General features: G+C 39.2%; 1 protein-coding gene across 2 annotated transcripts in view; it reads right to left on the reverse strand.

The window, feature by feature from the left end:
• Positions 1-570: 570 nt before the first annotated feature.
• The window catches only part of CMTM8 (CKLF like MARVEL transmembrane domain containing 8), a 37,211-nt gene continuing 11,966 nt past the window's right edge, over positions 571-25,815 (reverse strand). Inside the window, exons 2-4 of one of the 2 annotated variants that reach the window (XM_050891829.1) lie at positions 9,055-9,228; positions 4,576-4,692; positions 571-1,793 (exon numbers count right to left, since the gene is read on the reverse strand). In XM_050891829.1, the coding sequence (XP_050747786.1) occupies positions 1,710-1,793; positions 4,576-4,692; positions 9,055-9,228 (375 nt within the window). In that variant the 3' untranslated portion in view covers positions 571-1,709. The remainder of the gene's footprint in view (positions 1,794-4,575; positions 4,693-9,054; positions 9,229-25,815) is intronic. The other variant, XM_050891830.1, reaches the window with a different exon arrangement.

The raw sequence follows: 25,815 nt of genomic DNA on the forward strand, positions 1-25,815 counted from the left end.
GGCTATATTTCTAGTCACATTTTATCAGTTGACATTTGGATCATTTTTATGCCTTTGATTTTTTTCCAGCAATGGAAAAGAGCATATGGGATTTTAATGACACATTTTATCAGTGCAGATAAAATGCATAGTTGGTAGCCCTTCTTCCTTCTCACAACTGGATAATTTTAGCAAGCAGCAGACAGCCTGACCTTTGTTGTACAGGCCAGATGCAATCTGCAGACAAATATAGGTTTTTAAATAATACCTTGGCTTCCCTTACACTGAAATCTTGTGACTCTGACAGATAATCGAGAACAAAACAATGTGATTGAGAACAGAATTAGCTGGCTGCTGATAAATCTTCTTTGCTGCAGGGCATGCGTGTAAGTAAGCACACACCTTTTAGTTACAGGGAAAAATAAAGAAGTTTTTTTAAGCAGTAAGATTTCTCTACTACCATATATAATCGTCCAACTAAGTTTTTGAAGACTGGAAGAGAGTCCAAATCTTCTTAATCCAGGAATAAAAGATTTACCAGTAGTTTTAAATGAGGAAAACTTTTAATAATATCACAAAATAATCATGACCTTACACTCTCCACAGAATTCCTGGAAAAAAAATTCCTTAGGTAATTTGTGTTTTAAAGTCATTTTCAAAGGTATCAGTTTTGCAAGTCATAATCTTGTCATACTTCTGCTTGACTCAAAGATATTTAAAAATGAGCATCAAATTAAAAACTTCATTTGTTAAACTAACAACTCACAGATGATGCCAGTAGATAGGAAAGGAGGGAAGAAATTCTTTGTTGCTAGCACTGGCGTCTTGACAATTCTTCTATGGATTTAATCTTTATAGCACTTAATAGGATTTAGAAGCCCAGATTTTAATTAGGACAGATTAATGGCCTAATCTGAGGAGAAAAGAGAAAAACACAGTCCCCTGAGAAAAAAAATGTATTACCTTTAGTAGGTGTTTTGTGATATTCTCAGTAGGTTAAACACTGAGCACTAAGGGACTGTTGTCTAGACTTATGCCTTGGAGTCTGCTGGATTTGAGAAACCTGTTAAGATAATCTGTTTCAGGTGCAACATTCCTTCAGCGAGCTTCAGACGTACAGTAACAGGTTCCAAAAGCAATCTCATGATTGTGAGAAGTTGTTAGAATATGCAAACTGACAGGATCATCAGAATTCTTAGTAGTATATATTTTACTCCGAAAAAGAAATTTAAAAAGCAACCTTCTACTCCCAGTTTACAAAACATGCACAGTTGGGTCAATTATTTATTTATTTTTAAAGCTTTGGGTGGGTTTTTTCTGCACAATGTCACTTTTTATACATAATAATGAGACAGTATCAATCTTAGTTTTGATTTGTAGCATTCAGTATCAAAAGTATACCTGTAACATTTAAAAAGTTACATTTACAAAATTGGCACATTGTCTGAGTGAGATTTATTAAAGGTTTAGTAATAACATCTATACAATGTCTAGAAAAATACCACGTTAATTTTAAAAGAAGCAGTATGAAATTTTATTATACAGTACAAAGTCGGTGTTAGATGTCTCTAAAGATGGTATTGTATTATAAATAATCATTTAATCTCAGCTTAAAATATATTGTGTCAATTCTAACAGAAATGTTCAAGAAGACCTCATCCCTCTTCCACGCTTTTGTCAAGAGTATAATCAAGATATTTTATACTACAGAATTCATTTTAACAACATATTTACTGCAAAGTTCGTGATCGCCAAGATATAAAGCTAAAATACGTATTTCCAGCATAGCAGGAGGTAACCACGAAGGCAAAGAACTGTAGAGAGAGGGGGGAAAAAAATATATTAGGAAAAAAGTAATATTTGAGAGCACTGTCATTTCTATGAAAAAAATAGTTATAGGATTTGGAAAAAGAAGAAATAGCAGGCTGACTAAAATGGCACTCTTTCCCCTCCTTGTAATTGTGTGGCCATCACAGTCAACACTGTGTAAGTAAGCTTATATTATGCATAGAAATACGGGCCTAGAAGCAGACAAAACATGGTATATTTCAACTCATATCACCACATTATACTGCCTCAGTATGGATCTTATAGATTGGACTCCCACCAATCCTATACTTGCTGCTTTTAACATCAACTGCCGGTAAAGACTCAGGGATAGTCCATGGGACAGTGTGAGCTGAAGCTAGCACTCCTGCCCTGCTGCTATGTTCCAGGAATTGCCTACAGCCCACCTGTACCTCAGTATGGCACACTGTGCATCAAAATAGGTTTGTTTACAGAGAAAACTTGTATTCAAATGCAGGCCCAGACATGTTCTCAAACAGCAGTACCAATTAGGTTACCAATTCCAGAGGTCCTCTACTGATGAATAAAGGTATTCCTCAGTGCAAATAACAGTGATAGCAGCCATGTTGAGATATTACTACTTTGTCAGAAATTGATTACAGAATAAGCCTTCTGTAGCAGGCTAGATTTATTTTATGTTTAAAGATTAAAACTATGGAGTATCAGTGGCGTTGCTTCTGCAGTCCTTGCAGCATACACATAGAAACCAAAGAACAGCTGTGAACTATTTCAGTTGTACTGATAAAGTCCAATTCAGTGCCAGTGGTTAAGTTCCTGTTCATCACTGCACGTTGTTCAAAATAGACAATGTTCAAAATGGTCTTGCGATAAGACCAGAATGTTTTGTGCTGGTAACTGAACCAAATAAAGCTGACACTGCAAATGGGATTAACACTGCTTTTCTTAGAGGTGAGCAATGACAGGACAAGAGGGAACAAATGCAAGTTACAAGAAGGGAAATTTCAATTAGATATTAAGGGGGAAAAAAAAAAAATCACAGTGAGAGTAATCAAACATGGCAACAGAGGCCCAGAGGCGTTGTGGAATAGCCAACCTTGGAAATACTCAAAACTCAAGTGGACAAGGCCCTGGTAGCCTGATACGAGTTAGCCCTGCTTTAAGGGAGGGGAGAGTTGGACCAGATGACCTCCAGAGGTCCCTTCCAGCCTAAAAATATTTTATGATTCTACCAATGCTTCTTGCTTATATACCATGATTGGCCTGGGTAGGCACTTCAGCTCTGAGAGCAGGGCAGTACTACGCATGCATACAGGCAGTAAATCTAAGCCCTCCAACAGAGGGCTCTTGGTGAGTCTTGTCTAATGTAAATTTACCCTGTGGCACCAAAAACTGTGGATGATGATGTAAAACATTATTACAATAGAAATTGTAGCATTCTTCTTTTCCAATAATTTTGTTTCTTATGAAATAACAGCTCCACCTAAAATCTTTCTAATGGAGAATGACTGTTGGGGATAGATGATTTGCGAAATTCTCAAACATCTATTCATGAAACCCTTAATGGGTTCAGAAAGCAAGAATCTACATTTAATAGTTTATTTAGACAGTGCATTAGATAAACACTATTAGGACTTATTAGAAGAGATTCCAAACATCCCATGAGACACTGAGCATTCATGCATTTTGCATAAAACCTGAATCAGCATGGAAGCTTATCTAGCAGCAAGCAAGTTCCTGTCAACAGTAGCGGCTCAGTAACAGATCAATAGTTACGAACTGTCATGGGGAGAAGACCCTGAACACCACTGAAATGACAGGGACGTAGTTATCCAATTCCCAAGACAAAAACAGAGCAGGTATTCAAGTCTCTGTGTTCATGGCTGTACATGATAAACTTCAGACAGAAGACAGGATTTGTGAATAGTTCAGAGAGGACAACTGTAGAAACCTGAACAGTCAGCAAAGTAGCTGTAATTCGGAATTACTGTATACAATTGAATTTGACTACTGTTGCCACAACATGCAAAAAGTTCTTTTACAACTCCCTTAACTTAGCTAGAGAACGTGTTCACCTACTCAAAGTGACAAGGCTCTTTAAAAAAAGGTTGGTTTTCACCCACTTTGACTGACTGCTTTGGATTTCCAAATCTAAGTAGTAAGACAGTAATGTCAGACTAATTAATGCTTTGCATCCACTTCAAAACACTGGAAAGTTACATGATTTTTCAGGCATTGCCCACCCAACTCAGAAGAAAGACTATCAAAAGTTGAGGCTGTAACAGGAAGATCACTGTAGAAACAGCAATACCAGTTCAGGACCCTCCCAAAGGTGCTGCGTATATGGCTCAGCCCACAAAAGGCTGAATGCATCTTATCCACACATGTACAAAGTTAGCTGAGTTAGTTTAAACCGCTTTTGAAGTTGTCCGAGTGCATTGAGGTGACCTGGTGCTCACACAATCTGTTTTGTCTACTCTGATGTGCAGGCTATAACCTCTGCCAGAGAGCTAGTAATAAATGGGGGCAGGGGAGGGGAAAAGCAGTATCATCTTAAAAACATTACAGCCTTTTCTGATGTGACTCTCATCTCCTGGTGGAATTTCTAGTCACCTCCATAAACTATGAACTAAATTACAGCTACCTATAGGTTTTGTGTGTGAGCTTCTGTATCAGTCTGCAGCTTTTCAAAATCCAGAATGCATGCATTTCAACCCGCACTTCCAGCGAGCCTTCTTTTGATATAACTTCATCGGACATAGAATTGATGTAAACAAAAAATGAACTCACTGAAGAAGCTGCCCAGCTGTTGTAATTGTGACTGTCCAGTTCTTTGGTAACTGAAGATGCATCTACAATGGCAGCAATGAGGTACAAAATGAAGGCACTTCCATTAAAACACAGACCCTGTTGAAAAACCAAACATAGGTAATTAATATGCACATGCGTTTGTTACCATTTCCTATTCCAACATTACAAAACTCTCCTCTGAAATATAATGTACACATGCAATGTACACAAGAAATGTGATTCTTAACTATTTTTACCTTCTTCCAAGTTTCTATCTGTAAGATTAAAATTTAACTGCTTATTTTGAAGATCCATAAACATTAAAGCACATTTTGGACAAACTGTTCTCTCCATCACACTAAATCCAGAAAAGTCTTAAAGCTGGTATGCTGTGATTTTCCAAAAGTGAAAATAAGGACACAGTTTGGTTATCACAATCTAAGTGTTAGGCAGTAAGAATATGACACTACATGAAAAAAAAAGGAACAAAACAACTGCAATTTGATTACATTTCTAATCTACACAAAGAAACACTGTAGGAATCAATAACTCATAGCATATGAAGAATATTTATAAAGCTTCCAAAACTTTGTTTTCTCCACTTCTGAAGGAGATAAAGAGGGTGTAATGTTTTCAGTCGTATTCTTCCACCTTTCAGTACCTTTCCCTTCTGCCTGTTTTTGAGAGGAGAAAGAAACAGATAAAACCAAGGAGAAGAACAGTCTGAATGGACTACATGGGTCATCAAGACCCATCCATGGCAGATGCTGCATTTTCTCTTCCAAGGAGCAGAGTCAATGTCTCAGGGTACCTATGTTCATTACTAAGAAAGAAAAAAAAGCAGATTACACTGATCTCACATAACACTACAGAGAACAAACAAAAACAGTTTGTTCGGGTTTTGCACGTGTGAGAGATCAGGAAAGGAAGGGAGAATGGAAGTCTAAGAAGATGAAAGACAGATAAAAAGGTATGAGGTGTTTTTTTAAAGTATGTAATTTTAATACTTTGTCCTTTACTTACTCACTACTTGGTCACGGCTACAGGAAGTTCATTCTTATTTTTAAAAAAAATCCCCCAAAACTCTACGCTGCTACTTGTCTAAGGCATATGAATTTGGCCATAAAATATACTTTTAGTTCACTGGTGCCATATTTAAGTGGAATACCCATGACATGCTTTGCACCTAGTTACAATTGCAGGAACTGGTAACTCAATTTAGGCCAGGTCATAATGTTGTACATGATCTGCTCCCTTAACTTCTGGCCCCACATTTGCACTCAAGAGTGTCACACAAATATCATAACCCCTAACTCTGTTGTCCCAGTTGTCTCTAAATGTTGCCATACTGGTGCAGCTCCAACTTATTAATTTCCATGGTGTGACTCAGTGAATGCCAGGAATATATGCCAATTATTCACTACTGAATTCACTAGTCACCAACTCTGGCAGAATCTAAAAAAAAGAGCTGCAGCCCAAGAAGAGAAGTTCAGAAGGCAGCGACAACAGCTGTATCCACATCAGCGATTCCCTCAGTGCACCAAAGCGTGGATCAACAGCTTGAAGTGGTTGGTATGGAAGCTCCTCACATCCATCTCCTGGACATTTGGTTCTGGCAGAGTTTACTTCAGACTCGGTGGAGTCTGGCCCACTGCCACACGCTCCCGTGATACACAGGGTTCAAAATTTTCTGAAGGGAAGCCATTCCCCAAACATGCGCTTTCTCAACTGCAGGCCCCTCCAGAGAGCAGCATGCTGTGCTGTCATCTGTCAACATGTCAGTCTTCAGGTCACCACTGCCTGTATGAGTCTTCCCATGCAAAAAGCCTTCGTACAGTTTTCAGAGCAGGCTGAAGGGCATGCACGTCCTCCTGTGGTTCCTAAGTCTTTGCAACTTCAGGGCATTTGGAAAAGAGCCACTTACCCACCTTTCCGCGGGGAACCGTGGGCAGTGCCTCAGCACTCGGAGTCCAAGGCCTGGCACTTAAGGTTTGATTCATACACTTACAAATGAGTGGGGTTTATCTCACCTGTATCAGTTGATCTAATAAAAGGTATTATCTCTATCCACAGATCTCACCTCTCTTGTTTTATCTGGGCATTACAGTAATAAAATATCAAACTGCCAACTTTAGGATAAGATGCTAACAATTTGCAGGTTCAGGTGAACTTCTGTAAAGCACTGATTTTCAAACTCCAAATTTGATTGCCTAGAGTATTTGTTGTTGTTTTTAGATTTCCCGTTCCAAAAAGACTCAATTACCCTGGAAAGCTACAAATCCCTGCAGTATCTTGTCATGTAGAAAAGAAAAAAGCACATAATTTTTGAGAAGTGCTGCTCTGGGAAATAACACTGTTGGGGAAGATGGAATGCAGTGCAAGCTGATTGGGCCTTTACTGCCAATATATTACTCAAACCAAATGGTTCATGCTAAATTACCATCTGCTTCTTAAATTCAAATTTACCAGATTTTAAAAGCTTCCATTGATTGTTTTAGCAAAGAACTTGCACTATTAAGGAGAGTCAGTTTTGAAGCACGTCCTTTGGGTTAATTTGCAGTAAAAGTAACTGCATCTTAAGCAATTCGGTAATGTGCTTAACCTGCAAAAAGTGAATTTATGACAGAGAAGTCCAGATGTAATTTTGGATACTGCATACAATAGGCACAGTTTGAGCTAACTGTCGCCTAAGGAGGCAGAGCAATAACTAGCAGAGACTGAAATTCAGGATACTTTGGAGAACAGGGGGAAAGTGGGCGTAAACTCACTCACTCAAAAAGGTGTGTGTCACTCAAAAAGCTGTGTGTCATGCTCTCTTGAATGAAGACGTGAAGAATACCTCTCTGAAAAGAGACCCAACATTCCTCTTGGCCAGCCAGGAGTGGCAGAGGTTCAATTCAAAGGCCGTTCGCAACAGCTCTTTTAATATCTTAGGGCAAAATAAGCTGGAATGCAAGCATCTTTTATTTATTTTGTATTTATTTTCTCCTCATATTACCCTTTACCATAAAAGGAGACTACCTTTTGGACCTACATTTATGTGATCTTATCTACAATATGTTTGGAACTCAGAGCAAGGAATATACTCAATACGAAGTAGAAACAAATCAAATGCTCCAGCTTGTCTACCACATAGATGAGGGACAACTCATTTATGTGCAGCTGCTGTCTGATAATAGTGTTAGACTGCTGAAAGAGGGGTAATGACTAAAGCTGTATCCAAATGGATACAAAGATGCTTTCCCTTTGAATGTACTTTACTTACATTTAATGCAATGGGAGGGAAAAAAAAAAACCCACCACACCTTTAAATGTACCCAGACACATTACTGCTGTAATTGAAATAATCCAACATTTCTGTAGCAGTGTTATAGCCTTAATGGTAATTGCTGGTCATGAAACTTGAAAACAGAGAAGCTATCTGAACATAATCCTGGTCGTTCTTATTAATAATTGCTATAGCTGGCTATTTATTACAGCAGCAAATGGGAAGACGAAAAGAGTATTCAATTTTAGTCATGTACACAATATAGCTGATAACAAGCTGTTTGCAAGACAGAAGTCAAATATATTTTATCATAAAAATAACAGAATTCTAGTCAATAATCTCTAGCTAGTAAAAAAAAAAAAACACCAGTATCTCGCTGTATCAGACAAATGCAAAGCTAAAATTTATAATAATTCTTGGACGGGTCACAAATAGCCAGTTGGCTGAGTTGACAATGACTTTTAGGATCTATTACCCTGAACACCAGCCTGTTATGAAAATCATGTAAAAATATACTGTTGAGAGGTACAGCTAGCCAAGTTTGTTCAAACCACAAAAACTGGATCTGAATTTTAAGTGCCTGTGAATTTTTTCTGTAATTACATTAGCTGTTTATCTGATCTGCATTAAGTCTTCAGCTAAAAGCAAAGGATTACATGGCATGTATTTTACATATATATAATACTAATTTTCAGCACCATTTTCACAGTAGGCCATATATGGATTGTCAGACTGTTGCTACCTCTGAACCACCTTTGCTTTTACTTTAGCAGAGGAAGACTCATGTTTTAAGAGCCAGGGTCCCACTTCCAATTCATGGTGTTGATTCAAGTAGGGATTTCTGCTGTTTAAGCCATATGGCCAGGTCTGTTAGCTCAGAGGCAGCAACAGACTCATTCTTCATAGGATGTAATCACTAGAGGGAGAAAAAGAGGCCACTGTGCATAAGTATCAGTCACACGCACGTTATTAAAAATCAAGTCACTACATCAACCGCTGAACAAAATGGTAAAACATCATAGGAAAAGTGTTTTAAAAGTGTCTGGGTAGTATGAAGGTTCAACACTGCAGGTATGCAGCCATACAGTACTTAGAGAAAAATCTGCAAAAAGCACAACTACAGTTAGTTAACTACACCTATAGAATGCATCAATATTTTATTTGCTTCATAACTTAGCAAACCTGAAACAACAAAGAATGGGTGTATTTACCACCGTGGTCCATGGCACCTGGGGGATCCTGGTGTAGGTCATTGTCATGTAGATGATCAAAAAGAAGACAGTGAGAACCCAGTAAAACACAGCTACAAACATCACCCAGCCAAAGGCTGGATATAGAAAGTATTCTGTTCCAGCAATCAGGGTCCACACCAGCAGCCCCAATACCTGCAAAAGTTATGGAGAAGAAAGAAAACTGTTACACAGTCTTAGACCTCATACATTTGTTCTAGGTCAAGGAATGACACCACTGCCATTCGCATAACCATTTGATGAGCTGAGTTGGGATGCTACACTGACAGAATACTAATCTAACAAAAAAGAAGAACATATGAAACTGGTTTTGCTGTGGCAGGGTGTCACAAAGGGAAAGGCAAAACGAGGTGTCTCGGTGTTGATTTAGCTCACCTTTAACTATTATGGAGCCACACTTGCAGTGGTTTTACAGCTAGCTCTCAAAAGGATTGTTTATTATAGCCTACTAGCTTATGTGCATGAAGGTAAATACTACTATTTTGCAGCCAGTGAAGTCACTTTAGAAACAGAAGCCTGTGAAGGACCACTGGGATCTTCAGGTCCTATCTGCCACAGTCACAGGTAACTGAGTAGTTGGGGTCTAGTTCAAAATGGTCCACACCTGCTCTGTGGACTGGCAGGCACCATAGACACAAAACAACTCCTAGGACTGTCCTATAAAAGGTAGTAGTAAAACATGAACAGCCACCACCACTGTAACATGCTGCTGGACCAGAGCAGGTCAGGTTGGGAATGTCATTATATTCCACAGTTCTTAAAACATCTCCCAAGTGACCTGACCCTAAGTAGTAGACAAGAACTCACACTCAAGCAAAGTCCTCAAGCAAACCAGTCCGGGGAAAAAAACCTCCCTCCTGATGCTGAATCTGACAATCTGTTCACATCTAAGACATGAAGAAATACATGAACCAGAGATTTTAACATACTCTCTCCAGTTTTCTCTAGTGTTAGGTGATCTCCAATGCATTAAGAGGGATGAGGAGCAAACAAAACAGAAGTCAAGTCATATGCCAGACGAAAAAAAGTTGTGTGTTTTGCAAGTTGTCCAGCAATTAGAAAAATCTTAACTATAAAAAGAAAGGGATATTTTATACCTTAAAAACAAACAAACAAAAAACCCAAACCCCACCACACACACTTTACTGGAGTCAGATGTGGGAACTAAAATTCTTATTTTTGAAACCAGGCTCATCTCTTTCTGCTATCTGGACTATGGTGAAACTGCCTAGCAGTGAGAAATGGAAGGAAGACAAAATTAAAGCAAATAGCAACACACTTATTTAACAGACAGCAGCCATAGCTGGACAATCTAAAGAACCTTCTACCCCAATATTCTGTCTCCAGCAGTAGTTAATAACAGATGTCTGAAGAAATATATGAAGAATAGACCATGCAATAGTAATATTTCCTTGGACTACCTTCCTCAGCTCTCAGGAACGTGCAGTGGAGGGACTTCCTGAGCCTACGGTGGTATCTTCGTAATCAATAGCCCCTGACAGAAGATGACGGTTTTGCTATAGCTTCATTTGCACAAGAGCTAATCCTATTCCCATGCAAGTTGTTGGCCATGGTCCCATTTACTTTTCTATTGCAGAATTGAACATGTAAACATTAATGATAAATCTCTAAACATTATATACAAGACAAAACTATACTGTTAAAAAAAATTTATTGTAATCGGTCCTGCTAACTTTCAGCAGCTACCTACTATCTGTTTATTTTGTCTTCAATTCATCCTCCAAATTGCCACCCAAACTTAAGTCAGCCCTCAATTTGTTGTCTTGTGTATTCACAGTATATTCCTGTATATTATTTGTACGTTCATCCACATCTGCACCATGCATACATAAAAGCACTGCACAAATGTCTGTTCCACTACTACTTTTTTTTTGGTCTTGTAATAGAGAAGGCACATAATGGTCTTTTTAAGAGCATTTTTTCCACCGTTTTCACCAATTCAGCAATTTCTCTTTAATAGGACGCCCTAGAATTTGCCCAGACTGGGATAAAAAGTCCTACTTTCCGCAGCAAACCAGGGGAGGGCAGCATTGCCTCACAAGAACAGTTCAAATAGCATTAACTGGGTATTTTAAAATATACACTATTCTTTAATGCAAAGTTATCAGTTCAGCAATGCTTCCCATAGTTCATTCTAATTCTAATTCCAACAACATTTTACTAATAGTAGCAATTCAGTTAATAATGCCTCAAATTGCACAAACTACCCATGATTAGATTAAAAACCAACTCCACTTTAGCGTAACAACTGCTTTAAGATTAACCAATCTTGATAGACTGCGTAGCTAACAAAACACCGTTTTCTTAGGATACAAAGTTGCTTTTCATTGTGCCCATCCACTTTAATCCAAATTTAAATTCATCATCCAGAAATTATACCAATGAATGATTGGTCTCATGCTTGATAAATAACTATTAAAGACAGATTTATCCTAGGTCTGAATATCTAGTACAATACCAAAACCAGAAACTTCGAAGATGAGACAAAGAAAACAAAGAAATTAAACGTCATTAAACACCACAACCTACCGACAACAGTGTTGGTTTTTAGAAAGCTTTTAAAAATAGAAGTAGACTTTTTCCATAAAAAGCACAAGATTATGAAAAATGCTTAATACTAAATTCAACACAAATAAGATTGATAGGGACACCTCAGCTTATATAAGGGATTATTTCTGGAAAGAGTGAAAACTTCACAAGCAGCAAATTATTAAAATTAAAAAGGAGATTTTTGAGGTTACATGAGACCACTAATCTCACATTACCACACAATGAAGCTAGCAAGACATTAACCAGAGCACTGGTATTCTCACTGGTCACTGGTTTTTCCAGTAATATTCTAACCTGGTGTTATCACCCTTCTTTCAAGATCATTTTAATATTTAAACGGCTGTACATCTCACATGTATTCGAAAGAATTGCTTTTAATGCATGTTTTTGGCTAGCCCGTATCAATGGCAGAACAATTTATCTAAGCAATTGAGATGCACCACAGATGTTACAGATTTATATTCTTAACCAGTTCTTGGTTCATATGCATCGTAACTTTGATGGGTTGCATATTAGAGCGCATCTGACATTTTCAGTTAGATCCAGATACTCTTACTCCATATTACTGGAGCTGACAGGCTGAAATAGTATTTCAGATTTCTTGATTAGACCTGAAAAGGTCAGATCAGCTCATGGTCAACAGTTCACTCTATGTGTAGTTAAATAATATGGCAAATGGTTTTATTGTGCATGTAAACATGCACAATAAATTGATTTAAAGCTCACACTGGCCGTCAGCATCTACAAAATACCTAAGGAGTCAAAGGAATATAGACATCTAGACAAGTCTTTTGTGATTAGCTTGTCTTCTCAGCATGTTAAACACTGAGATAGCTTCTGCAGTGTTAAAAGCCTGTCTTGTAATATTCTGACTGTCCCTTAAATTACACGTTTGCTGTTCAACAGATCAGTACAAACTGGACGACACTTGTGCACCTGCTAGAGCCGAGAATGCCGCTTTTTCTGCCGATTAGGTAACAAACCTCCGCACTGGGAATAACTGGACTATATTCAAATGACATCTCAATGAGCATCTAGTGTACAGAATCTGGCAAGTGAGTGACAGGTATGCGATACCGTAAAGCAAAGACCAGCAACTGCAATACCTGGCGAGTGCCCACAGTAATTCAGCATGCACAGACAGTACACAGCTACCTTCACTGCTTCAGATCAGCTGAAAGACAAGGGAGAAAGCTCCACTCAGTAACTGGGCAAGGCCTCTATCTCATTATAACCAGGTATGCTAGAGTGTATTAGTAATAGCTAAGTATTTGATTTTAATTTATGAGCAAGTCAGAATATGCTTATTTAGAATTACAGGAACATACTACAATCCTATCAAAAAATCACTCTGAGAAAGGGAGGAAAAAGCATCAAGAAGACCAAAGAAAATAATACATGTGGTGGTTGATGAGAGGGGATGCTGGGTCCTAAGACTATAAGGGCTCCACCAACTGGATCCAGTTTTTCAAGTCAGATGGGAGATAGGGATTTCACTCATCAGTACACGATAAAGACAAGCAGTTTTCCCTTGTTTATTGCAGTCTCTGATTTCACCTTGGACATCTAGTTTGTGATCATTTGGCTGCTGCTTGATCAGGTACCTCCATTACTAGAATGCATTAATATGTCAAATGTACTAATGGATACTTCAGCAGTTGGCAGATACCATAAAAAGGAAATAACTTTGTAGCAAAGTCCAATATTATTGACTGTGCAGGTTTAAAATTAGATGCTTAATTGCATATTCAAACCCTTAAATAAGTGCCATAATTTTTCCGCAGTACTGAGAACTTCAAAAGTATTGGACTATTTAGTCACTTAAAAAAAAGTAAAGGCTTTGTTGCCTAGTAGATGAGACACATCTTATCTCATGTCACTGGTACAAGTCAGCAGGTATGAAAGCAGGTGTGAGCTTGAATCTGTGTATTCAGTTTTGCTTTTTGAAGCAGCTTAAAAACTGCAGAACTGAATTCGTACTTGCAAACTGTGTTTAAAAAGCCTATGATGTAGTGACTCTGCTCCAGTGACGCTAGCATTACAAATTCTGCAGCATTCATCTTGACTGGTTAACTCAGCAACACAGTGAAAAAATGTTTATGCATCCCTTTCAAAGGAAAAAGAAGTCTCATTGTGGCAGAACTGACAGGGAGAAAAAAAATCAAGGCTCATCTAGTTTCATGAAATTAAAAAAAAAAAAATTTTGGCATGTTTGCCTGAAGCTTTTCCTATTCTTTATCCTAGAGATGCTTCCTAGGACCATTTCAGTTCTCTGTATGCATAAGTATTGCAGGATTTATACAGAGTTGCTACTGGCACAGATGGAAATGATGGTAGAAGGAGACTAAAAGAGTGGTGCATTTGCAGCAACAGTTGTCTCCTGTATTCAAGCCACCTAAACATGGACAGAATCCAGCAAGTAGAAAGCAAGACATCTTGCCTCTCCTTCCCAAGAAAGGAGGTTTACGACTAGAAGAAAGAGAGACCATTCTAAATAATTGCACATCATTATTTCACTACTAAATCACAAGTTAGGAGCTACCTCAGCAGCAGCACAAGCAGCCTATGAATGTCTCAACCTCCATCCTTTTCTTACCTTGGCTACTCTCTGCTGGCAAAAAAACCGAGGGAGTCTCCTGTGGGCGGGGAGAACACGAACACTTTGCATGCCTGCTCCCTAGTTTCTTATCTCACCTTTCATGGCCCTTGGGAAGACAAGGTTGGAGCTGCTTTTCATCAGACACTAAGAGGCTAAGCAACAACCCCTAAGGGCAGCCAGACCAGCAGTTCAGCATTATAGCGGCTCCCCTTATTTGATGTTGATTAGTCAACCACCCCTTGGGTGTTTGTAAGCATTTGGTAAGATTAACAAACATTCTTCCAAACCTGTCATGACATGGATCACACACCAAAATGCAGGATCTTATACTGTGAATCAAAATATCTGGGGAGAAAAGTTATTTAAAGAGAAAAAAGAGGGGAAAAAAAGGACATTCCTCCTCTATTGTTCCTGTAAGACATGCCCAGACAATCAGTCATAAGAACAGGCAGATTTAATTGTCTTATATTTGACAGATACAGAATGATTTTTTTTTTCTTCCAGCTATGGTTAAATGGAGTAAATGTTTGCACTGCACTTAAATAATGTCTTTAAATCGGAGTTTTTGTGCTCTCATACACGATCTATGAAGTGACATACAACAATTCCGCCTTCTGCCACTAGAGCGAGCACAATCATCGCTTTTTTAAGAAAAACGCTTTAGAAGGGGGCACTTGCACAGGCTCCAGATGCCCAGCAGAAACATCAAAGGGGCAATTTGCATACAGTGCCAACCCCCTGCAGATTGAAGGGGAACGCTCGAAATAAGCGACGTATATATAATATACACAGAAATCTTTCACAAGGGTTATGCTAAGTTAGAGTGTCTGCACAAAGCAATTTTGATAGGTTCACTTCCATACTGGGTACAACAGCAACATCAAATGTAAGTTTATCCACAAACTACTCAAAATAAAGATCATTTATTTGTTTTACTTAAAAAACAAAACAAAACAAAAAACAAAACAAACCCCACCAAAACCAAACAAAACCAAAATAAAAACCCCAAACCCACAAAACTCCTCCCCACTATTTAGAAAATTGTATTTTAATGTCCATGGAGGAAAAATGCCTAAGAAAAAATAAGGTGAAAGCCTACAAGTACTGGATAAATCAATCAAATATCAATCCAGACTAAAATACAAAATATAAAAATCTTGTTCGTGCTGCAGTCAGAGAAAAGGTGATAAACATGTTTTAAAACTTAGCTTTTAAAACCGGAAGGATTCAAACCTAAATAAGATTTCTATTAACACTGAGTAAAGATGCAAAGACGAGGAAATTCAAAAACATCTTTCAGCTACATTTTTTAGAGATATAAGATCCTTGCTTAAGTGTCTTTGAAATTTCAAGGACCATGGTAATGTACTCTGTAATAATCTAATCAATACATTGCCTTAGCCTACTACTTCTCTTTCCCAGTCTCAAACACTTTTTTAACACAAAACATTACAATGAGTTGACATCAGCCAATCACTACCGTCCCCCTCCTCATTACCAACAACACTGTACACCACTTTTGCTCCATAAGCATTTGGTGTCATCAGCAGTTGGAAGCATTTATTTTGCTAAGAGCTCCTTGGTGGAGGAAAGCTTTGTGATTCACCCGGACTGTCTTCTGGTGAGACAGTCCCGCAGAAGAGAACTCGGGCTCTACATACATGCAGGAAAAAAATTCCTTTGAATTCTGCATGTTTTTGCAGGTTGTACACCAAATAAAAGAAAAGGCTAGTGTTTTTGCTAAGACTTTTCAGGGCTTTGCCTTCCTAGCAAAATTAAAAAATCCACAGGGCTTGCAGAAACATGCTAGTGGTCTTAATGGACATACCAATGAAGTATTGTATCATTTATAAAGTACAAGTCCTAGTGTCAAACTGACTAGCAGCTACAGATCTCAAGTCTGTCCTACCTTTGAAAACATTTCTATTTGTAATAAAACTGTGCAAAATTCAGTCTCTTCTACTTTCACAGAATTTCTAAAAATTGTCTGAATACCTTTTAAATTATTTTCAAGCAACCAGTTTCAGCATTGAATCTTCCCACAAGTCTTCAAACTTTCTGGCATGCTCTTGGCTCCATGGCAGCACCAGCAAGCACCCCTCACTACAGACCAAACACGAGGGCTCAAAATACTGGCAATACTAACCATCACTTGAGAGAACTCCCCCACAGAGTTGTTTTTTAGGACAGATTTCCTAAGAAAGAAAACTACTGGAAGCAGCACGTGCCAAAATATGCTCCAGAAGTACGTCTTCACTAAAGACTGAACTCTCTTACTCAAGAGTTTAGTCCAAATCCTATTACAAGCCACACAGAAAAACCTCCTGACCCAGGCTTGAAATGGGTCAAGGCCCGCTGGCAGACATTTCATTCAATAGGGAGCACGCCTGTTCCGGAGTGAGAATTCAGACCAAGCCCTTCAACAGCTGACAGACCTCCAGTACCTTTCCCACAGCTCCACAGAGCAGGGAAGTCCTCCCACACCCACCCCAATTCCCCAGGAAAGAGTCCAAGAGTGCCTTCGCCTAAAAAACTGGGGACCAGACCTCCCCACACCTGAGCCAGTAAAGAAGGGCTAGTCCTGATGTTCAGACCGTGACGCTCATTATCCAGATCAGCCATGCAGTGAGGATGCACTGAACTGGCCGCGGCATGCGTAAATAAGGGTATCAGCTTGCACTTACAAAAAGATTCACGCTGAGAGGCAGAGCCAGCTTGCAGGAGTGCCCAAGAAACTGTAAGTCTCATTGGGAAGAGCAGAGAGAGGGGGGCAGTTAGTGGCTGGCATGCAAGCGGGAAACTTGTTTTTGTGATCAGAATGGGTATTGCAATACTGCAGTGCTGCCTAGGCATAAAGATGATAGTACCTGAGCAAAATGCAGTAGCACACCCCAATCTCATGTTACCTTAATGAGTCTACCACCTACTAAAATGAATAAATCACAAAGGTACTTCTTCTCTAGCCTCCACTGTTGACTCCACTGACCATACTGCAACTCATGCATGAGGAGTCTTCTGTGATACTGTGCTCTGGCTCACTGCAACTGACAGCTGAGAAAAATAACTCGGGGGTGGGAGAGAGTAAAAAAACCATACTGTCCATCTCAGCAGCATATTACAATGCTCAAACGTTGCTTCACCTGAGAAATATGCATGGAATGTGTGAGACCGGAGCTAACACCAGTAACACAGACCAAAAGGAGGTAGCTTAAATTAAAAAAGCAAGAGATGTTTTCTGGAAAAGACAGACTTTCCCATCTCTCATCAAAATTGTGAAATCACTACAAAAGAGTTTCTTTCTTACAGTTTCTCAGGAAGTTTTGTCTGAAAAAATAACTAGAGGTAGGGTAGTGGATATTCAGAAGGTAAACAAGAAATAAGACTGTGCTTGGGTCGTAAATTTTGTTCCATGTGATCAAAAACATCACAATGGAAGATTAGAAACTGTTAGGAAAGCAACAGAAGAATAAAAAACTCCACCAAACAGAACATATCACAGTGCTTTATAAATCAATGGTGTACCCAGGCATTGAGTATGTTCTGTTCATTCCTCTCTCCCATTTCTAAAATGATTCAGTTGGATTATGCAAGGCAGAGAGAATGGCTCCTGCAAGAAAAGAAAGTTAAAGTTGGAAAAAAGATTAGTCCAATTTTCTACTGAAGACTGAAGGAGGATATGACAGAAGTCTGCAGAATGGCAGGTGGCATAAAGAAGGGAACAAGGGCTGGATTAGGACTCGCAACACAAGAAGCATCCAGCTAAATTATCAGACAAAGCTGAAAAACAAACGGAAGTGGTATTTAAAAAAAAAATATCAAGAAGAAGAAAAAACCAATATATAATCAAATTACAGAATTCATTGCCACAGGAAACATCATACACACGCCCGGAAGACAGGTCAGCCCTGTCTGTATATATTACCTATATACACAATAGTCAAGATGCAACCTTCAGCTCTGGAAATTCCTAAATGTGCAGTTTGCTAGAAGCTAGAAAACTATAGCAGAGAAGAATCTTGCTGTAAGTGCTCCTTCTTACCCTCCTCCCTAAGTTTTCAGTATCAGTCATTATCAGAGACTGAATACTAGACTAAACAGACCACTGACCAGATCCATTACAACCACTGTTACTAACTTCTGGTTTTAATTTGCCTTACTTTCCTGCAGGAGATCCTGGCAACCGAGTACTGGAAGCTGCAAAAGTCTTAATAGAATAGGATGGGATGACTACATGCCATATCAATATACCGTTTGTTTCTAAAGTAGAATTACGAGGAATAATCTCAGCAATGGCAAAGAAACCGGCTTGAGTTATATCATCATAAAATCTATCTCAGCAGAGCAGTGGTTGATCATTAACAGGTCATTAAAATGTGTACAAAGCATAAAGATTGGTCCTTGTCCCAGGGCACTTTCCACATTAAATGCTTTAAGGTTTTTGAGGGCTGCATTCAGGAGCACACTACTGTTTACTGATGCCTGTAAATTCTAACTTAACGCTTGTGTTTTGCCTGAGGATCTGCACACACAGAGACATTTATATAGGTTACTGTGCACTACACATACATTAACTTATATGCCCTTGCTAACACAGTGCTAGCCATCATTTTATCTACATAGCCACAGCAGAAGACACAACCTCATCTTTGCCCATAGCGTTCTATTATCTGACGAAAGTACCTTTACGCAGAATACAGTGTGATGCGCCCGTCCCAGGTCAGTCAGGAGAAAGACCTGCAACCAGCCTCAGAGCTGCTGCAGCTGACCAGGAACGCACTGGTTACTGCTATCAGCAGCTCCATCAGGGACACAGTTTAATGTAAAAATAAAGAGGGGTGGTGCAAAACTCCATCAAAGACAAACAGCCTGTCCTAAAAAGCACTTACCTTTCCGGAAGAGCACTCGGTGAAACAGTTGGAAGGCAATGACCTCCACAGCGCTTAATCTCTAAACGTGACCTCAATGCAAGGAGACCACTTGGTCTCTTATCTAGCAATCATGAGGGATGCGAATAAAAGGAACGCTGCTGCTGCTGCTCCCTTTTCCTTCCACTTCAGCAAGGCCTGGCTGCAGCAGGGATTACTCCCACCTCCTAGCATTTCCCAAAAAGAAACACCTTGCTATTGTGCAGCAATGCTGTTGATTTGAAATTCACCGTCTCCACAGTTTCCTGACAAAGTTGGGAGAAGTGGTACTGCTACAGCAAACACCGTGGTATCATGGAGCTGGGAATTCCTGCTACGCTTTGCTCTTCAGCAGCAGGGAAAGAAAAATGTAAAGTAATAGTATATTAGATCCAAACACAAAATAATCTGCCTTTTCAGTTACTTTCTGAGGAAATTTTCACTTAATGCTGCTTTCAAGTATGAATTTTAAAGCAGACAATTACAAAGCAAAATAGTCACACAGAGACACACATGGCACAGGATACATATCTCTTTGTTTCCTAGTGGTTGCTTTTGTGCAGCCTCTAGAGGTGGGGTTTTTTGGGAAAAACTTGAAGATTTGGTACAAACACCTTCAGATTTAAAACCAGCAAATAAATTCCATACTCCAATCATTTTTTCTTTTCAAAAGCCTAGCTATAAATCATCAAGACAGGTGAAACTACAAGGTTAAATGTTTTTGTATTTAACTTTCAAATATTAATGAATTTTGGAGCTCTGAGTAAAAATTGTACTTGATTTCGTCAAGAAGTAACATTCACAAGTTGGTCCTCTAAACAGTCCTGTCCCTGTGCAGGCAGTAGCGAAGCAAAAATACATCCTATATGACCCACATGAGACGCAGGGGTAATTCATTGAGTTGATTTGTGATGAGTCCTATCATCAAATTCATACAATGCCATATGATTTCACTGATTTCAATTTTAAAATATCTTCATACTACAAAATTATGTGCAGATTTGAGAGTTCACATTAGTAGGGAACATCAACTAGCTGGTGGAAGGACTTGAAAGGGCTTGCAGTGCTTCCTTATGGCAATTTAATTAAAAAAAAAAAAAAAAAAGGAAAACCATACTGGCAGGCTTTTTGAATTCTTATTTTGAGACTTGAAGCCGAGATTTGGACAAAGGAAGACGTTTCCTCACATTTAACAAGAATTTCAATTGATGATTAATTTCTTATCTGTTCTCAAGACAGAAAGGGTTTCAGGAGTGCAGCTGCAGTTTAACTGTGGGATAGCGTCTGTCCCCTCCCAGTTTAGGGTTTTTGGGGGCATTTCTTGAGTGGGGCAGATGACAAGCTTAACATACTACCTTTTGTTTGCGCAAAAGTAGCAACTGGTTCACAAACATATGGGAGTTTTTCTCAGAAGGGCCACAGGCTTTCAAGTCAAGTAGCAGAGACATATTTCTGGAGGTAAAGACCATGGTGTAGCCCTTGTGCTCTGAATACGATTTTTCCTTTATAAAGCACACATACAAACTGTGAGTGCGTAAGTTTAACCTGCTGCGTACACTGAATACATGTTTGTTTTGATGCTTCTGGGAAGTGCACTGTGAGGAAATGATCTCTCTTCCACAGAAAAGTTAGAAAAAAAGACTATTAGCTTCAGTAATCTCTAACTGCCAGTAATCTCTTTTTACTTTTTCTTTTATTATTTAATCTGGAAAAGCCCAGAAGTAGATTCTGAGTTCAAAAGATGCAGGGTCATATGTGTCTGTCTGAATGTGTCTTCCCCAATGTGGCTATTTATTATCATTACTACAACTACCATTGTTCCTTAATGGAACATGATGGTAAGAAGGGTTTGCTCTTTCGTTCTAATAAACTCATATAAGTGAAAAGTGTTCTTCTACCTTGATCTTGCCTCTTCTATCAATATACAAACTTTTCCTTTGGAAGAAGTTTTATAGCACTCTCTCTTCCTTTCTCCCATCTTCCCTGAAGGGATAGTTCCTGAGGGTAGAAAAATACCAGCTTCTCAATAAATGGCAATAATTTGTGTTAGTTAGGTTTAACATTTGGTGCATGTGTCCATGTAAAATACACACACCCACAAAGAAAGTAATTCTGCCATCATTTGTATGTTAATAAGATGAACTATTTTTACAAGAGAATTCCTAACAATGGTTACTTATGAATTATGACTGATTATTTATGTAGTCCACTTTGTTTAAATGGTGTCTACGTTCTTCAAGAGAACAATGCTGTATACAGCTGCTTTATTAATAACGTCACTGGCTCTTTGTTGCTATTTTTACATCTCCATCTTCCTGTTATGCCATGTAAATAGAGATGCCTATAATTAGCGGACACACAGCATTGTTTCACAAATCTTAGCTGTTACATTAAAATAGAAAGCTTATTACTTCTTTGGGAATAACTTTTATTTTGCCCTATAGTTAAGATACACAGTTGTAAAGCCAGATATGATGCAATGGAAAAAAAATCAAAGAGAGTATCTGCTAAGAAAGCCTATTGCTGCATTCTACGTCCATGTAAACATAAGGAAAATGTTAACTGCTCATTCAAAAAAATTTTTTTTTTTTATTTTTAGAATTGCAGTATCTTTTAATTTCCAGCTGAACACCACAGAAATTGGTGTTGTACAATACAGATTTTTTTCTCACTGAGAGACAAAATCCTCTATTCACCAAAAGCTGAAACAGTTCCCCTTGCCTGACAAACAGAAGACATGAGAAAATAAGTCTGCATCCAGACCTGTTGTTGTCTGCCTATTTAGAAGCTTATTGTACCTCTTGACTATTTCTATATTGAGTCCCAAATATAAAAGTCCAACACCAGGAACTATTATTTATGTTTTTCGGCAAAGATGGAGGATTTTACAAAGACTGATCCACATGTTGTAGAAGTACCTCCTTGAAAAATCGTTTTCCATCTCTGGCAAAATTGGTTTCTTTCCTGAATACATTTTGCATTAACATAGAAGAACAGCATGCCTATAAATATTTAACATTTGCATATGCTGTTCTGGAGGCATTTGTGTTCACAGACTTCACAGTCAGAAAGGACCATTTTGGCCATGTGGGCAATGGTATACAGATTTCAACCTACAACATGCTTTCTGGAAAGAGATGATGTCTTGGCATAGACATTGCAATGATAAGATTCATCTTGTCTCTAAATACGCTGCCATAAGGCCTACTACTGTCATTGTTGAAAAACCTCAGCCCCATTTCTCATCTGAATTTGTCTTAAGTCAGTTTCCAGGCATGTCCTTTTCTGAAATCTTCATCTGTCACTGATATATCAAAGATAACTTTGTACTAAGAGCCATATTTAAAATTGTTGACAAGACACAACTGAACAAGAGTGTGCTGGTTTTGGCTGGGATAGAGTTAATTTTCCTCACAGTAGCTAGTATGGGGCTATGTTTTGGATTTGTGCTGGAAACAGTGTCCATAGCACAGGGATGTTTTAGTTACTGCTGAGCAGTGCTTACACAGAGTCAAGGCCTTTCCTGCTCCTCACGCCACCCCACCAGCGAGTAGGCTGGGGGTGCACAAGAAGCTGGGAGGGGACACAGCTGGGACAGCTGACCCCAGCTGACCAAAGGGATATTCCATACCATATGACATCATGCTCAGCATATAAAGCTGGGGGAAGAAGGAGGAAGGGGGGGAATGTTTGGAGTGATGGTGTTTGTCTTCCCAAGTAATCGTTACGTGAGATGGAGCCCTGCTTTCCTGGAGATGGCTGAACACCTGCCTGCCGATGGGAAGTGGTGAATGAATTCCTTGTTTTGCTTTGCTTGTGCACATGGCTTTTGCTTTACCTATTAAACTGTCTTTATCTCAGCCCACGAGTTTTTTCACTTTTACTCTTCTGATTGTCTCCCCCATCCGACCAGGAGGAGTGAGTGAGCGGCTGTGTGGTGCCTAGTTGCTGTCTGGGGTTAAACCACGACAAAGAGACAATCACAAATACTAACGCTGCTTCTGACAACAAGCTATGCTTTTTTTTTCCCCCTCCTTTTTTCCTTTCTATTTTTTCTTTCCATGGTAGTAGTAGAAAGAGTTTACTTTGAAGGAATCAGGAACAAGGCAAATCTAGAATTAAGTTTTCAACAGAGATTTATTTAAGAGTTGTTACCACTGTCCCACAATTAATGTTTGCAGAGAAGTTTAGGGTACAAAAGCAACTTTACAAAGAAGTAAGTGAAATTTATATATAATATATATAATATATATATAATATATACGTAAGTGAAAATACTGATGCCAGAGGAAAAAAATTAATTGGACAAACATGTAAAAAGACACTGCCAGTCATGCTTTTAAAGAAGTCCTTGTTACCGTGCTCCATAACTTTAAGTTTCTGAAGAAAAAAAGTCCACAAGCCTGAAGGACTTCCCACACAGCCTGTCTGCTCTCCATAATAAATACTCAAGTGGTGCATGCAGCATAAGAGAACAAAGTAAAAAGCTCCGTGGGATACCTGACACTTGAAATTCAAACTACCAAAGTCATAAATTAAGTAGATATGCCTGTGTGTGAGGCAGGATATAATGTTCTCCAACTGCTTCAATGGGCCTTGTGTAAACAAAGAACAGAACAACTGGCTACAAATGTCAGCTTTCTAGTGCAAGGAAAAAAAAAATCTCCAATCAAGAAAAAAAATTTCAGGGCCTGAAGACATTGGCTTATTCAGATTTAAATAAGTGAGCAGAAATGACTTAATGTCCCCTCAGATGTCTGCTCTGCTTTTCTGCCAGAGGTTTCTGCCCTGCAAGGGTGACTGCATACAAAGCTGCTCCTGAATTACTGCACTCTACTGCCCAGTGTATCCAAGGTAAACAAATCACTGGTTTGGGGTATCACCATATGCTGAACTGTGAACTGCAGTGAACAACAAAGCATGGAGACCTTTTCAGCTGTCTGCATTTAAGAGCTACCAGCCTGAAATCAGAACTTCAGTATTTGCCTCCTGTAATACATAAACACAGAAAGTCAAGAAACAAGCAGGAACAAGTCCTTCTTAGCTGCTGCTCTCACTGCATGCACCTATGCTTCACTGTCCCCACAATACAGCTAATAGATTTTGGGTTTTCAAGCATACTCAATTCCATTTCTCTCTCTAAATCCAATTTTCCAATACAATTCACAGATGTCAGAACTGCTGCAAACTACAGGGATTACTATGGGTTAGTGGATCTCCCATGCCTGAAAGAGAAGTGTTTAGAGCAATTACACCTCATAGCGAAAAGGTATTCCCCACACATTCTCCTTCTAGCTCCTCTGCAAGCGTAGTACCTTCCTCTGAGAGATGAGCTTGTGGTTAGACTGAAAACTGGTACAACCTCCAAACATATCTAGCAAAGTGTACCCACAGTCCTAGCAGAGGCCAGAATTTTGTCCTAAAATTCAGGCAAATCTCCTCAGCATGAGATCAAAATATTGGTCTAAAATATAAGCACTGCTTGCTCTCCATCCCATCCAACCTCCCCTCATCCTCTGCATTACAGAAGCTGAGTCAGCAGACCAGGACACCGGCTCTGTCTCAGGGCATGGTCTCATGCATAGGCATAGACTAAATTGTGAGAAGAGAGGACAAGGCTACTACACCATCAACCACTGGCAGATAAGTAAGGCAGATAACTAGAAGGCAGTCACCTTGTCAGCCTTCAGCACCGACTTTGCAACTGCTTACCAGTCAACCGCCTCTGCAGTGCTCAGGTCACAGTTCATCATGGTTTAAGGCGATGGCAACTGTGACTGGGTCAGCTGCTGGTTCAGTGGAGGCAGCCACGACCTGACTCGGCAGGCAGCTGACAGTACCAATATCCAAAAATGCAGCAACGGACTTTGTCAAAGGCTATCTGCACCTGACCTGCAATTTATTAGCAGCAAGTGATGCAGCACACACGCCAAAGTTATAAGGAGGAGAGCTCTAGGTACAGTAACAAAAGCCAAGGAGCTGAGGGGTTACAGGCTGAGGGTATGCTCTGGCTGGCAGCAGGCTCGCTTCCCACCCAAGTGGTTCTTCTGAAAAACCCAAGCCTTTTCCTGTAGTTCTGTTTATAGTATACCATCCCCAATATACACAGCCAACTAAATTATATTTACTTAGCTAACTTCCACACCTTTTCCCCTTTCTCTTTCCTCGGATTTGGATCGCAGCTTTCTTCTGCCCTAGTATTTTCTTCCCTAGAATGACAATAGTGCAGATACAATAAAGAGGTGTTATCAGTCTTTGTTCAAATACTCTTTGTTGAGTATTTCAGCTATTTACCTCCCACTCAGAAGTTCCTGTTTTCCCACTGAGGGGGGAAGGGAAAGCCGTAAGCCTGTATAGTGAGATGGCAGCTTTTTGTTTAAAAAGTCTGTGTGCAGTCAGATATATTTAGTACGTTTTCCCCCCAAAGCATGATATTACTAGTTTCAAATCAAAGAGGGAAAATTCTCTGAAGAACTAAAAAAAAAATCTGACTACAAAAGTAGTATTTTGCAGGTACCCCTTCTTCAAGCTACCAACTATTGCTATATCAAAAGGCTCAAATCCACACACATTGAAAACTCAGCCCACTAAAATGAACTGTGCACCAACACAGAGGCATGTAATGTAATCTCCTACTGCCGACAATAT

The sequence above is a fragment of the Gymnogyps californianus genome, chromosome 2, assembly GCF_018139145.2.
Source record: "Gymnogyps californianus isolate 813 chromosome 2, ASM1813914v2, whole genome shotgun sequence".
Lineage (NCBI taxonomy): Eukaryota > Metazoa > Chordata > Aves > Accipitriformes > Cathartidae > Gymnogyps > Gymnogyps californianus.